General features: G+C 41.3%; 1 protein-coding gene across 1 annotated transcript in view; it reads right to left on the minus strand.

The window, feature by feature from the left end:
• Window positions 1–5,100: 5,100 nt before the first annotated feature.
• Window positions 5,101–15,491, minus strand: part of KIAA0368 (KIAA0368 ortholog) — an 87,374-nt gene continuing 76,983 nt past the window's right edge. The window contains exons 45-49 of the mRNA XM_006771227.2: window positions 14,811–14,934; window positions 11,435–11,540; window positions 11,152–11,240; window positions 7,810–7,881; window positions 5,101–5,941 (exon numbers count right to left, since the gene is read on the minus strand). Of these exons, the coding sequence (XP_006771290.1) occupies window positions 5,802–5,941; window positions 7,810–7,881; window positions 11,152–11,240; window positions 11,435–11,540; window positions 14,811–14,934 (531 nt within the window). The 3' untranslated portion in view covers window positions 5,101–5,801. The remainder of the gene's footprint in view (window positions 5,942–7,809; window positions 7,882–11,151; window positions 11,241–11,434; window positions 11,541–14,810; window positions 14,935–15,491) is intronic.

The raw sequence follows: 15,491 nt of genomic DNA on the forward strand, positions 1-15,491 counted from the left end.
GCTCCCCGCCGCTCCGCTCCGTCCCGCCGGTGATCGTTGTGTTTCCAGCAGCAACGCGTCCAAAGGCTGCTGGGCGGCGCGGGCGCCTCATGGCCCGAGGCCGCGGTGGTCGTGCGCCCCGAGGAGACCATAGGGTGACACTCACCCACCACCGCACCTCCCCCAGCGCAAAGGACTGAGTGAGGCCCCTTCTACCGAGTCGGGGCGATTGTGCGGGGACAGGGGTGAAGGGGACATACCAGGGCCTCACGCTTCTTTGTCGTGACCTCCCTGCAGAGCTGGTGCCGAGGGGACGGCCCCACACGCCGCCGAGACCGCTGATCACGGTGCTGGGAACTACCGAGGGCGCAGCTGCAGGAATCAACGCCACGCGTGGTCTGGACCGGCTGTGGGGCCTGGCGGTGCTCGAAGGCGGAGCACGTGGGCTGTCTGGCAGACCCTGAGGAATGAGGGCCTCACGGGTCTGCACGGGCACTTCCCCAGCCCGGCCGGTCCCCTAGGACGTGGCCATCATGTTCCTCATCTACGATGAGGTGGTGAAGCTGCTCGGCAAAGCGTGGCAGACAGACCCCCAGGCGCCCCCAGACCAGCCCGCACCGCCTCTTCTCGCCATTCTCGTCCTAAAGCTCAGCGCTCACCATAAATCTCTCCCATCCCTGGGCAACAAGAGTTTTGCTAGAAGGTTGACACTAAGACATTAAATAGAAACAACAGGCAGTGATATGGAAGAAAAGGAAATAAAATTATCACTTGCAAACTAGATAATTTTACATCCAAAGGGAATAAATTAAAACTGTTTCACAGCAATTTAATAAAGTTGCCTAATAAAAAGATGAATAAAATTCAATAATTTTCTAACAGCTAGGTGAAACAAAGTGACCCGAAAGATTCCATTATCAGTTACATGAAAATTTGGAGGTAATAGAATGACTCTAACAAGAATAGTGCAGATATGAAGGGAACAATTTTATAGCAGCAATGTAATAACCAATACACGAAATGAATCCGAATGTAAAACTTACAGTGTGAGGAGGACGACACTGGTCTTGCAGAACTTATTATCTAAATGCAGAGGCCATGGAACTGTGAACAATACACTGCCCTGGGGCGGGGGCAGTTATGCTGGTGCCAGGACGGACCATCCATGTGGCCTGACACCTGGGGGCCTTCCTGTAGGGCCACGAAGCGGGCAGGACAAAGACCCCAGCGGGATATATAAAGACAGGTTCCCTGTGTGTTTCTTCACTCTGATTTGGAAATTATTCCCGGAGTCCACTGGTGTTAATAAACGGGGTCCCTCCCTTCCTCTCACGAAGCGTTCGATTCCCAGTCATTCGGTCTTCTGTAACAAGTGCACCTCTAAACATGTATTATTTTGATCAATGAACAAAAAATTTTAATTCTTGTCAAGATGGTAGAGATGAAGGTTTTCAGAATCATTTCTCCCCAAACCAAACAAAATCACCTAACCTCAGCCACTTCACCTTTCGAAAGAGCGGCATCTCACCTCCTGGTTATGTGGCTTTTATTTAGAAAAACACCTCAGGTCTGTTCTATTGTGAAAGCAGGGCCTGGGCTCATTCAAATGGGAAAAGATTGTAACAGAGATAACTCAATTATTCTATTTACTAATGAAGTTATACAATTTTAAAGTTCACTGCTGGCTCCTTCAGAAGGGCTTGGAACACTGGGAGCGAGGAGAGTGACGAGGGTATAAGAAAGACAGGAGAAGGCCCAGAAATGTTGAGGACTAAAAAGAACACAGAGAAACTAGCCAATGAAAAATACCAAATAGCAGGAAAGGCTAAGGATCTATAAAAATAGTGGTATCTCATGGAATTTGAGGTTGTTGGCTGGTCTTAGCTATTCTCTACTCCCACTGTTACTCCCCAAAATGCAATTAAAATCATATAAACACAACAACCTTGGGTAATGGAGCTTTGGATTTTAGAGGAACGGTAGTTATCAGAATGGAGAACTTACGGGTACAGGAAACTTAAGGAAATCTGTCGAATCATTACCTGATCACTAAGCTAACTGAGCAGAGGCTTCAGGGGGCACATACAATAAAGAATTGAGACTTTACAGAATTAGTTCAGAAGTAAAAAAAGATAACAGCAATTCTGGAATGGGAGGGGGATAGGATTTCTAGATTTGTCACATAGTAAACAGTAAAGTATGGCCCATATTTAATGATAGGAGGGTCACCCGTTGGTGTGCCTCAGGTGGTTGAGCATGGACCTATGAACCAGGAGGTCACGGTTCGATTCCCAGTCAGGGCACATGCCTGGGTTGTTAGCTCAATCCCCAGTGTGGGGTGTGCAGGAGGCTGCCGATGAGTAATTCTCTCTCATGGTTGATGTTTCTCTCTTCTTCCTCTCTGAAATCTATAAAAATGTAAATTTTAATTTTTTTTTTTAAAAAAAGCCCTGATTTTATACATTTTATGATGGAATTAAGTGAGTACAAACACATAGAGGGGCCCATAAAGGCTTCTCCCAACATGACTCAAAAAAGACTCCAAGCACACTCTGGAATTAATGGTGCATCAGCAGAGGTAGCTAAGCAGAGGCAGGCTTTTTTGGTTTTTCCAGTATAACTAGTCAAATACCTCGGAAGCTAAACTCTTTTCCTAGAGACCCAGTAAAAATCAATGCACTACTTCAGAAGAACTGGTCATGCAGCTTTTATTTACGTCATACCTTCTGGGCATGGGTAGGATTTTCCTCTCAAATAAGACTATCACATGCTTAGCTAGCCCAGTACATATTGCAGAGGATTCTATGAAGACTTGGCATATAAAATACAAAAATCTGTTACATATACATCCATTAACAACAGTTTGTACATTACAATGAGCGCCAAGGTCAAAGTAAGTCCCTGTACTCCACAGGCAGCATGGATACATTGTGGCGGCGGCCGGCAGAAACTCCTGCCAGGGGCAGACAGTGTTCACACAGTGCAATTGCTTCTAGATCAACATGGGCACACCTTTTTTCTTCTCTTTTTCTTCTTAGTAAATACACAAGGAAAAGATGGCAGGGGAAAGCCATGGAGGTTGGTGGCAGTCCGCTTTATTGTGCAGGTAAACTGGATCACAGGCAGACACAATGGCATTTAGAAATTGGACACAAACATTAAAGAAACTGCTGCTCTTTGTCACCAAAAAGACAATGTTATACTACTTTCATTGTTTTGACCAACTGCCAAACTTCAGGTACCTCCTTTCCATGTATCGATAGATTTATGAAGATATAGCTAGTGTACTTATTCCAGGAATAAGGAATTTAGTCATTAGACTCTCAATCAGTCACTTGAATAACTAGTGGCACAATATTTCGGGGGTAGGGGGTAGATTATAAAAACCTGTTCCAGATAGCTTTGGAAAATGAAGGCAGAAGACAAACACACACGGGTCCTTCTTCCATTTGTTCACCAGTATCAACACCCCACAATCACACACTGTTCTTCGCCCTTTTACATAAATATGTACACACACATACACACGAGCTGCATCGGGAGACCATAACTCAGCATTACTCGTTGTGCAGATGACTTGGCTGGTAAATTAGAAATGTGCTTAGAAAGCTAAAAGAAATTAATTCACTAGCACTAAGGTTCAAGTATCTTAGCACCTCTCTCAGCACCATGGGAAATTCCCAATATTAAATAACAAAATGTTTAAAAGCAAAATTTGATGAGGCTTTAACATTTCATATGGGCCTAGAGCACAGTTCTTGCCCTTACACCTTAGTTTCTGATAACACCTGGCCGCCCCTGCATTCTTGCCTAGGAACAGCATCCCAGGGACTGAACATGCAAGTCAGAGGGCACTTGGTGGAGGAGGAGTGCTGATCAGGAAAACACTGGGAGGCCATAAGCTTTCTGAAAAACATCCAAAGTTGATTTTCCCTAAAGCAAAAGTCTTCTCAAGTGGAAGTCCACGAAAGGGTCCTTAAAACTCCTGATGCTACTAAAGCTCACAATTATAGTGAGTATCAGCTAAGAACATGTTTCAGAAATAAACACTTAAGTTTTCTTTGTAAACCCCTTTCCCAATCAGAAGCAACCCCAGAACACAGCATATACAGCCAAGGTTAGGTACTACCTATGCACTGTTTTTCAAACTGTGAATAGCAACCCATTTATGTGTCAGGAAATAAATTCAGTGAGCATTTAAAACAGTAGAGGTGGAGGAGGGATCAATGTATATCACACATAGTAAGAGTCTGAATTATTTCACAAAATATTTCAGTTAACGATGTTATATTCTCTCTCTCTCTCTCTCTCTCTCTCACACACACACACACACACACACACACACACACACACACACAGTTCTGGGTCAAATGTAAAAAGTTATTTTTATTCTTGGTCACAGTCAAGAAAGTTTGAAATACATTGCTCAATAGGAACCACAAAAAAAAAAATAAACCTGAAATTTTAACCCTGGTGTTAACGTCAGTAAAGGGCAATACTGAGTATAAGCCAATTTTGTGCTTGGAATCCAAGGTGAGCTAGCGTTCTCAGTTTACCTTAAACACCTTCGTTACACTTGTTTTTCCCCTTACCCTACATCCTTAGGCAGGGGCATGAGCAGCAGAAGGAAAGGGAGAAACTCTAGCTGTAATTATTTGCTTTGAACAGTACCAAGTTATTCCCAGGTGGCAAATTAAAATGCTCTCCTTTCTATCCTAAAGTCATACTCATAGCATAAAAGTGAGTATAAAATTTTACAGTGCTTTTATGGTTTTGAGATTATAAATGGTCTAAGTCAACAGTCATGATTTCATTATTGGTTTGGGTTTTGCAAAATACGCAACCATAGACGGACAGAATGCTCAGTCTTGCCCTAACCTACCTGCACCTGCCCGTGAAAGGAGGACAATCAGCCCTGGCCAGTGTGGCTCGGTAGGAGCATCATCCTGTACACTGAAAGGTCCTGGGTTCAATCCCCAGTCAGGCCACATACTGAGGTTTGGGGTTCAATACTCAGTCGGGGCGTGTACAGGAGGGAACCAATCGATGTTTCTCTCTCTCTCTTCCTTCCTCTCTTTAAAATCAATAAAAAACATGTCCTCAGGTAAGGATTTTTTTTTAAAAGGACAATCAGAACTATCACATGGGGACCAAATTCTCCCTCTCAGCCCATAATGAAAGATGCTAAACAATTACTTTCTAAAAACCAATAATCTAACAAATGACAACATTCAGCTTATGAATTTCAAGAACCCAGTGATGTCAGTTTAGTTCTTGTTTCTCTGTTAGGTCAGGGTTAGCACTGATTGGCAGAGGTTGTAAAAGAAAATTTTCCGGGCAGGTCACCCAACAACACCGGGCTCCTGGCCTTAGCACAGGCCGCAGAACGGAAGCCGTGAGCACAGAGCCTATGTCTCCGGGTGTGAAACAAGGGGGTTCCCCTCTGTGATGACAGAGCCCCTTCCTGAAGTAACTTCACTCAATGTAGATGCGGTTCTAGGATTGTTATCCAGCTTCTCTACAACGCTGTTTATCCCTTTAGTAACAGCTTTAATCTTCTAATAACTATTTCCATCAGTTTTACCAACAACCACCCCTCAAACATCCATGTTTCATTAAGCTCACTCAGCCCAGATACTTTTAAACATCAAATAAAATAAAGCTAATAAGGAACAAAATTTAAGGCATTTTTTTGTTTTTATTTCAGCCAAGGAATGATGCATGCTACAGTTAATCTTTACTTTTCCCACTTGGTTTTTCAAAGAATACCACCAATTTCATCACAATGAACATGGCACTTGTTTGTTTCTTCCACTTCTAAATTATTCCAAATTTTCAAGTGTTTTCTTCAGCAATGATGCTTTCTCCTTGAGCTCAGGTCGGTTATCTGTCTCCATAGTTGCTAAAGATTCAATCAGGAGCGTTCTGCACTCAGATGTCAAACTTTCCCACTGTTTAGACTCTGAATGGAGAGAGAGATTCCTCATAGAACAAGCAAGCATAAAAAACCAAACTAGTCGTTCTGCTTTTCCTCCATGTATCATATCCCCAAAATAAATGCAAAGCAACCACTTGATAACAACTTGGGATATAATGATCACGGGTTCAATAGTTGTCTCAAACCCTAATTATTGACAATAACCTGAGACAATATCAGGGAGTCCCATCCTCTGCCCCCAGTATTAGTGGGATGAAAAGCATCTAGGGATGCTGAAACAAAGTGATAAGTAGGAAGTATCAAGGCAAAGTACAAAGTGACCAAAAGGCCATCATCAACAACACAAAAAGCCTCTTTATAAGATATTAGAGCCCCAGTACACAAAATTCGTGCAAGGAGGGAAGGGGGTCCCTCAGTTGGCCTGCACCCTCTCAAATCCAGGACCCCTCGGGGTATGTCCAACTGCTGGTTTAGGCTCGATCTGGGACTGCTGGCTCCTAATTGCTCACCTGCCTGCTTGCCTGATGGCCCCTAAGCACCTCTGCCTGCCGGCCTGATGCCCCTAACTGCCTTCCCCTGCCAGCCTGATCGCCCCTAACTGCCTTCCCCTGCTGGCCTGATTGCCCCTCAGCCCCTGCCACTGTGGCTTTGTCTGGAAGGATATTACCCTTTTATTAGTATAGATGTTTGTTCAGTTAAAAAAATATTGAACAAATTTCAAAATTGCACAATCAGTTTCAACAGATGATAATTTATTATTCCTTTAAGGGGAGCATCAGAGAACCTCAAAGTAAAGATCCTAAGTCTTACTTGTGAGGTTCTGCTACATTCTAGTGATGTGGTTTTGGCATGTTACTTCACCATTTAGCCTCATTTTACTCACCTAGAATACATTCATGCATATTTGGCAAACAGTGCAAATTCAGTGATCTGATGAGGGGCCTTGCTCTTGCATTTCAACAAAGAAAAAAGGGATTACAAGGTGTGATGTTACTGAGTCTAAAAAGCCTGTTTTATGGAGCCCTACAAGAGGTCCTTTAAATGTTAAGCAAAAATAAATAAGTAAAAATTTCAAATATACAGGATCTGGAGAAACTGCTTCTTCTTCCCTATTCCCTGGGGTTAAAATAATGGAAAAAAAAAGAAGAGAAAAGAAAAAAAAGAGGCCTCCTTTTAAAATTAGTAACAGATACACCACTGGAGAAAATGTTTTCTTTTACCACAGCCACTAGAAGAAATCTTTATAAGAAGGTTAAAAAAAGAAAAACAGGGAAAAATAGGATTAAGAAAATGCTATCAAATTAGATGACTCGGGTGGATAATTGTTAAAATGCTTTCCCAACTCCACTTTTCAGTGTGTCATTCTGTTTATTTACATGTGGACAGTGAGCTATACTATGCACTGTCAACCACATGCCATAATAACCAAGATTAAGTCAGTGCCGAAACCGGTCTGGCTCAGTGGATAGAGTGTCGGCCTGCGGAATGAAAGGTCCCAGGTTCGATTCCAGTCAAGGGTATATACCTGGGTTGCAGGCACATCCCCAGTAGGAGATGTGCAGGAGGCAGCTGATCGATGTCTCTCTCTCATCAATGTTTCTAACTATCTCTCTCCTTTCCTCTCTGCAAAAAATCAGTAAAATATATTTTAAAAAAAAGATTAAGTCAGGATTCACACTGGAAACAAAAACTATTATTCTAAGATAACTACAGCTTCATAAAATTTAAACACTTTAATAAAATTTTAGGGTTTTATCTTTGTCCCACTTGGATGTCCATAAATTTGTAATTTAGAGCATGTGCTTATTAAAATCAGGAAAATAATTTCTAAAACATATGCCATAAAATATCCTGGCTTTCCGGTTTTTCAATCAGAACTATCAGGAACTCACCTTCAAGCTTTTTAAGCAGTAATTCTATCACAGATAAAGCTTCTGTTCTCACAGACGAGTACGTCTTATTTTCTAAGGAAAAAAAATCACATAATGCACATTACTTGTTTTATATGCCTCCGAAACAAAAGCTCCAAGATTAAGTTAATGTTACTGAAAGATGTTAAGAAATGACAAATTCAGGGAAAGACACACCTTTTCTGAAGTAAGTTCCCTTTCTGGGTTATCTATCATTAAATACTTGAAATGTGCTATGTGCCCACATTCCTTGCTTAAAAAAAAAATGTCAGCCAAATATATCAATCACCACACTAAATGGCAATATTTAAAGGACCCAATTTAGCAGTGGGAATTCAAAAGACACTACTTAAGCACATATGCATCTCCTCATAATACCTAAGAAGGGTCTTTAGGTTTGCATGACCTCAAATTAACAAAGAACATTACACAACCCAGGGTAAAGGCAAAATCAGAGACACCTGCCTGGGACCCTGTAGAGACCAGTTTCTTAACTGCCAGTTCTTTAACCAAAAGCACACTATACAACTAAAACATACTTCCTTAGTGTCTACTCTAGATCGGCTGTTGCCAGCCTTTCAGACCTCATGGACCGCCAGTGGTCCATGGACCACCAGTTGGTGACCACTGCTCTCAATCAGCATCTAGTTCACGGTGAAATTGTCTACCGAAAAAAGTAACCCAACCAAACTCACAGCAAGGAAAGCACAAGATGAGCTTATAACATCCTGTTTGTTACAAAGTACAAAAGGGCCTGTAAGAATGACTTGACCTGTCAACAGGACACAGGAGTCAGCTTGAAGGAGCCTCCACTGGCCAAATCTGCGACCATATGAGCAACAAATTAAGAAAAATAATTAATTATAAACCAACTGGGGGAACAGGAATCCATGAATCAGTATCGATAATAGAGACAGGGAGAGGGTGGGGTCTTGCTTATGAGGATGCCAACTGTCAAAAGGTAAATGTGAGGGAGGCTGGAGTTAGAAAGCCGTCTCAGTGAGAACGGGTTCAGGAAGAAACCTTGATGCGTGCTAGGTCTAGGCCTTCTGGAGAGGAGCAGCATGCCTGCATGGCCTGAAGTGTCTTCCCGACACTGCTTCCTCAAACAGCTGTGAAGAAGAGCAGGTTGTCTAAATGGTCTTAAAGTATTTTCCACAGGCTGCTTATTAGACACGAGGGGAGTGAGGTGGAATATTAACTAGAAGGTAGAGAAAACTGAATATACCTTGACCAGGTAATCAAAATTAACATCGCCAGTGAGGGCAGATGGACACTGTGTGCCTCTTGATGTGAGGCACGTCACTTATGGAGGGAGTATCCCAACTGGGAAGTCATGACCTGCATCTAATCAGGAGGAAACATGAGACAAACACCATGAGAAACCTTCCAGTTAAAAAAGATAGGGGGAGACTTTTCTTCAAAATTGTCAATGTCATATAGGCCAGAGAAAGGCTGAGAGAGTGTTCCAAATTAAAGAATAAAAAGATATAACAACTAAATTCAATAAATGATCCTGGACTGAAATTCCTTAATGGAGGCGAGGGGGAAAATTCTATAAAAAACATTCTGAGTCAATGGAAAACCTAGAACATGAACAATAAAGAATTTGATTTTTAAAATGGCATCATTATACTGCCTAAAGTTGGTAACTGTACTGAGGTGATGTAAGAGAACAGGCACTGAAAAATTTAGAGGTAAAGGGGGGTGTGACATAAACAATATACTTTCAAATGGTTCAAGAAAAATATGTATATAGAAGTAATGATTAAGTAAATGGGGCAAAATGTTAACAGGCAACTTTGGTTAAAAGATATATGGGTATTATATGAACTATTTTTATTTAATATCTTGACTGAGCCCCTCAGCATGGGACAGGAGGGAAACCGAGGCACAGGCTGATGGAAAAGTCACCCCTCTTCATGGCAGCCCAACCTTCCCACCGCAGGGGCAGTGTCATCCATGTCTGAGAGCTAAGCCTGGCAAGTCATTGAGCTCAGGTTTCTGTTTGTTTTTGCTAGCTTTTTAAAATTAAATTTATTGGGGTGACTTTGGTTAACAAAATTATATAGGCTTTCAAGTATACAATTCTATAATACATCATCTGTGTATTGTATTGTGTTTACCACCCAAAGTAAAATCTCCTTCAGTCACCATATATTGGACCCCCTTTAGCCTCTACTCTCTCTCCCCAACATTCCTTTCCCTCTGGTAACCACCATCCTGTTGTCTGTATCTATAAGGGTTTTTTGGTGTGGTTATTTTTTCTTGCATTGATTTAGAGGGGGTGGGGGAACATCAATTTGTTGTTTCACATATACGTTCATTGGTTGATTCTTGCATGTGCCCTGATTAGGGATCACACCCACAACCTTGGCGTATGGAAACGGTGCTCTAACGAAATGACCCACCTGGCCGGAGCTATGAGTTTTTACTTGTCTTGTTTGTTCATTTGTTGCTTTCAGTTTTATATCACAGAACTCAACAACAAAAAAACAAACAATCCAAAGACACTTCTCCCAAGAAGACATACAAATGGCCAACAGATATATGAAAATATGCTTAGCTTCATTAATTACATGTCACACCTGTTAGAATGGCTGTTATCAACAAGACAAGTAAAATAAGTGTTGGAAAGGTTGTGGAGAAAAAGAAACCCTCATTCACTGCTGATGGGAATGTAAACTGGTACAGCTACTATGGAGATTCCTCAAAAAATTAAGAATAGAGTTACCATATGACCTAGCAACCCCTCTTCTGGGTACGTACTTGAAAAATTTGAGAACATTTATTCGCAAAGACGTGTGTATCCTTATGTTCATTGCAACGTTATTCATAGTGGTGAACACATGGAAATAATTGAAATATCCCTCGACAGATGACTCGATAAAGATGTAGTACATATTACAATGGAATACTACTCAGCCATAAGAAAAGATGAAATACTGCCATTTAGACAACATGGATGGATCTTGAGAATATAATGCCTAGCAAAATAAGTCCTACAGCAAAAGTCGAGAACCATATGATTTCATATGTGGGATATATGTACTATTATTGCAACTTTTCTGTAAGTTTAAAATTATTTCCCAGTAGAAGTTTTTTTAAAAATACTTATCACAAAGGTTTTTCTAATCTGAGTGAAAATCCTAAATTATAGTTCCAGGTTAATATATTTCAGTCTGGGCATACAGAGTATATTAAATAAGATAGTTTAATACTTCCATAAACATAGTTCCTAGCAAAAGCTGGAAAATATCTGAAGCTCAGCTCCCTGACCTTTAAAATCAGGACCCCTTATCAATGTCAGTTTATCACACTCACCTAAAGAATATGTGATTGATTTACAAGTTTCAAGGAGAATTTCAGTCAAAGCCTCAGGGTCTGCATGTTCTTCTTCCAAAAGCATTAATCTATAAAAATCAGAAAGCAAGATACAGATGCCAGTTTTAAGAAATATTCCAAAACCTTTCTGGCACAAATAATTTCTATCTGCATGTATCACTTTATGATGTCATTTAGTTTTAAAATTTAAAAGAATTTCATTGATTACATATAAAATGCTAAGGGGGAAAGGGCGAAATAAATAAACTATGAAGCAAATTACCCCTGAAAAAAGGCATTCATTGACTGTAGGACTCCTAACTGCACTTTCCATGTGCTGAGTTTTAGCCGGTCACACATCAATTTGCATAGCTCCTGCCGATAACAACCTGGGAAGAAAGTCAGAATGGGACAGAGCAGGACAGGGAGTGTGAAGGAGCAAAAGACAAAGCGAGTGAGGGACAGAGATAAAAACAGAGAGCGACAGAGGGGCAGAGATGGGTGGGAGATAGGGAGGCAGAAAAAAAGAGGGAAAAGGAGGAAAAAATAAAACAACAAATGCCTTAAGTTAAAGCCATGAAATTTCAAAAAAACCAAACAAACAGAACTTCAGGCTGACTTTGTGTCCAATTCCCAAACAAACTACCCTGATCAGAACTTCCCCCCATGAAGGTCGTGTATAACTGTTCATAAATGTTCATTTTCAAAGCAGTATCCTTCTCCAAGGAACTGACACTGAATCTTAACCACACTCCCTTTCCCTGTAGAACATCCTGAATGATAAGAAAGCAGAACTCTGCAGGCGGGAGCTCCTGTGGGCTTACCAACAGACAGCAGCTCTATCCGAAACCAGTCATGCCAACTGCACTTGGCAATTACAATTATATAATTACTAGAGGCCCGGTACACAAAATTTTGTGCATTGGGGGGGGGGAATCCCCTCAGCGCGGCCTGTGCCCTCTCACAGTCTGGGACCCCTCAGGGGATGACCACCTGCTGGCTTAGGCCCGCTCCCTGGGGGATTGGGCCTAAGATGGCAATCAGACATCCCGCTGGCAGCCCGGCAGTCCTCGGGGGACGTCCACATGCCAGTGGGGAGCAGGCCTAAACTGCAGTCGGACATCCTTAGTGCTGCTGAGGAAGCAGGAGAGGCTCCCACCACCACCGCTGTACTGGCAGCCATCAGCCTGGCTTCTGGCTGAGCAGAGCTCCCCCATGTGGGAGCTACTGACCACCAGAGGACAGCTCCTGCATTGAGCGTCTGCCCCCTGGTGGTCAGTGTGTGTCATAGTGCGCTTTATTCTGGGATTTATTTACCTTCTATATCTGTCACTGGAACTGAGAGCCAGCTTTAGCTCTGAAGCTCGGCTCCAGCTCTGAGACCTCGGCTGCAGAAAGCCGGTATCTGGTTTGTTTTGGTTCTATAATTGAAACACTGGCTGAAGCCCGGCTGGCCGAAAGCAGGTTTCTGGGTTTCGTTTAACTTCTATAATTGCAACATTGTTTCTTAGAGTTGCAGCTCAGAAGCCGGCAGCGGCAGGCGGGGAACCTTGGCTTCCTCCATCACCGGGGCAACCAAGCCTCCTGTTCCCTTCAGCTGCCTGGCTGCCGGCCACCATCTTAGTTGGCAGTTAATTTGCATATCGCCCTGATTAGCCAATGGGAAGCGTGTCGGAGGTACAGTTAATTACCATGTTTGTCTATTATTAGATAGGATAGTACGCTAACTGATGAAATAGGTGTATAAAACGCAATAAAGTCATTATTTTTAGTTTGAGTCACATATGTAAAGATAGATAGCAGTAAAAATCTACAAGAATTCTGCACTGGAATTGCTGCATAAGAGATTTTAGCCTCTTTTTCTACCATAAAGAAACAGAACTCAGAAATTGTAGATGATACCTTGTGAGTAAGATGTACAAGAAGTCAATGTGTAACAGTTCAATTATCAAAGGCTTGCCGTCCCCTCAATAACTGGCAAATGAATATACATTTCTATGCCTTACACTTAAATAAACTGCTTTGGATAGGTATCATCTTCTATATATATAAAAGGCCAAGAGACCAACCATCCGTCTGTCCAACCGATGCGCACTGGCCATTTAAAAATAAACAAATCGTGCATGCGCGATACATATAAAGCTCTCGCTGCTGCCTATCACACACGTTTTAATTTTATAATACTATATTATATATACTATTTTGACATGTAATTTTTTGCAGTAACGTAATTACCGCACGAATCTTTCTTCTAATTAATTTCCTTTCAATGTGCACGAATCTGTGCACCGGGCCACTAGTTTTTATATAAATTCCCTACTTTTCCTACCCTATTCAAGAAAAAATCAGTAGCCCTAATGGCGTCAAAAAAAAGTAGACTTCCACTGCAGTCCATAACATAATGCTAAGACATAAGACCATTTATAAATACTTATCTTTTGGAAAATCCTTCCTATACATGGCAAATCTACTTTTTAAAGTTCACAAAAGAATGACAAGGCTCAGAGACAATCTTAAATCTGATTTCAGACATATCCAATTACAAATAATCAACATACTTTTTAATTAACATTCAAGCATATTAAGATGTCTAGGGGGAAACACTGCAGAAACTAACAGAAGGCAAACTTCAGAGGAGCCTGATTCCCAAGTTCAAGGCCCAGTCAAAAGACTCCTAACTGCAACCTAATCCAACAAACAAAGGTTTACTGTTTGCTCATCTACTTAACCCTTTGGAAATACACATCCAATTCTAAAAATCTCTCAAAAAGTCTCAAGGTTCTCAGTGAAACAGAGATTTCACTTGCTAATTTTTTTAAAATATATTTTATTGATTTTTTACAGAGAGGAAGGGAGAGAGATAGAGAGTTAGAAACATCGATGAGAGAGAGACATCGATCAGCTGCCTCCTGCACATCCCCTACTGGGGATGTGCCCGCAACCCAGGTACATGCCCTTCACCGGAATCGAACCTGGGACCTTTCAGTCCGCAGGCCGACGCTCTATCCACTGAGCCAAACCGGTTTCAGCATCACTTGCTAATTAAAGATTTGTTTACTTACAAGGCCATTAATTTCCAAGATGAAGAGACCCCACTAATATATTCTGTGGATTGCTCAGCAAATAGTATCACAAAGAAGAGTAAGAGAATTCTTTTTATAGTCAAACTATATATATAGTAAATCATGGGTGTTAAGGGCTGAATTGCGTTCCCCCAAATTCATAACTAAGTCCTAAACCTAAGAACCTCAGAACAACTGTACTGAGAGACAGCATCTTTAAAGAGGTCATGGGGGTGGACCCTAATCCAGTATTGCTGGTGTTCTCATAAGAAGAGATTAGGAAGAATTGTAGATCGTTATTTACAAGCCGAGAGAGGTTTCAGAAAAAAGCAAAACTGTTGACACCCTGATCTCAAATAGAAATGTGAGAAAATGAATTTCTGTTCGTTAAGCCACCTAGTCTGTGGTACTTTGTTATAGCAACCCTAACAAACTGATACAATAGGATTATGTGCCAATGTAGGAGTAAAATTTGTGTTGGATAATTCTATTAGTCAGAAGGTACAAGAAACAATAACTTATCACTCAGAACATTTCTGCTCTCAATAAGTAACCTCTGGTTACAGCACTTCTTCAAGTGCAGGTTCTGGTGCTTACGCTGAGTCTCCATATTTCGGGGCCAGGCTTTGCCCAGGCTCTCAAAGGCTCCTAGCAGAGATTCCAGCTGCATTAACAGGATACTACATCTTCTAATAAATATGGGAAATCGTTTCAAGGAAATCTGAGGCAAAGTGGAAAATAAACACTGTCTATGTAGTATTTTGAGCACCACATAAAAATACTTGCATTAGAATCATGGAATTAAAGATGAAAGAACTTGGTAATGATCTAAATCCAAACTCCTACAAGAAGGAAACAGGTTGGAAGTGACTCATCCAGCTAGCTCAAAATATCAACTTAAAATATAAGTCTTCCAAATCTATTATGTAGGAAATATTATTTCAATAGCCTTTTTACTCAAAGAAAACAACTATAAATTAGCAGCCACACAAGAAATAAGAATGCTATTTCAACAATTTCATGTGTCACAAAAAATAGTGAAACTATACCCTTATTTCTTTAAAAACAAGTATTTCATTTTCCAAATGAAACTGAAGTCTGTTTTGTTTTTTTTCTTTGTTTTTTTTTGTGTTTTTTTAAATCTTTATTGTTCAGATTATTACATTTGTTCCTCTTTTTCCCCCCCATAACTCCCTTCCTCTCAGGTCCCACCCCACCCTCCGCCCTCCCCACCCACTGTCCTCATCCATAGGTGCACGATTTTTGTCCAGTCTCTTA

The sequence above is a fragment of the Myotis davidii genome, unplaced genomic scaffold (genome assembly GCF_000327345.1).
Source record: "Myotis davidii unplaced genomic scaffold, ASM32734v1 scaffold64, whole genome shotgun sequence".
Classification (NCBI taxonomy): Eukaryota; Metazoa; Chordata; class Mammalia; order Chiroptera; family Vespertilionidae; genus Myotis; species Myotis davidii.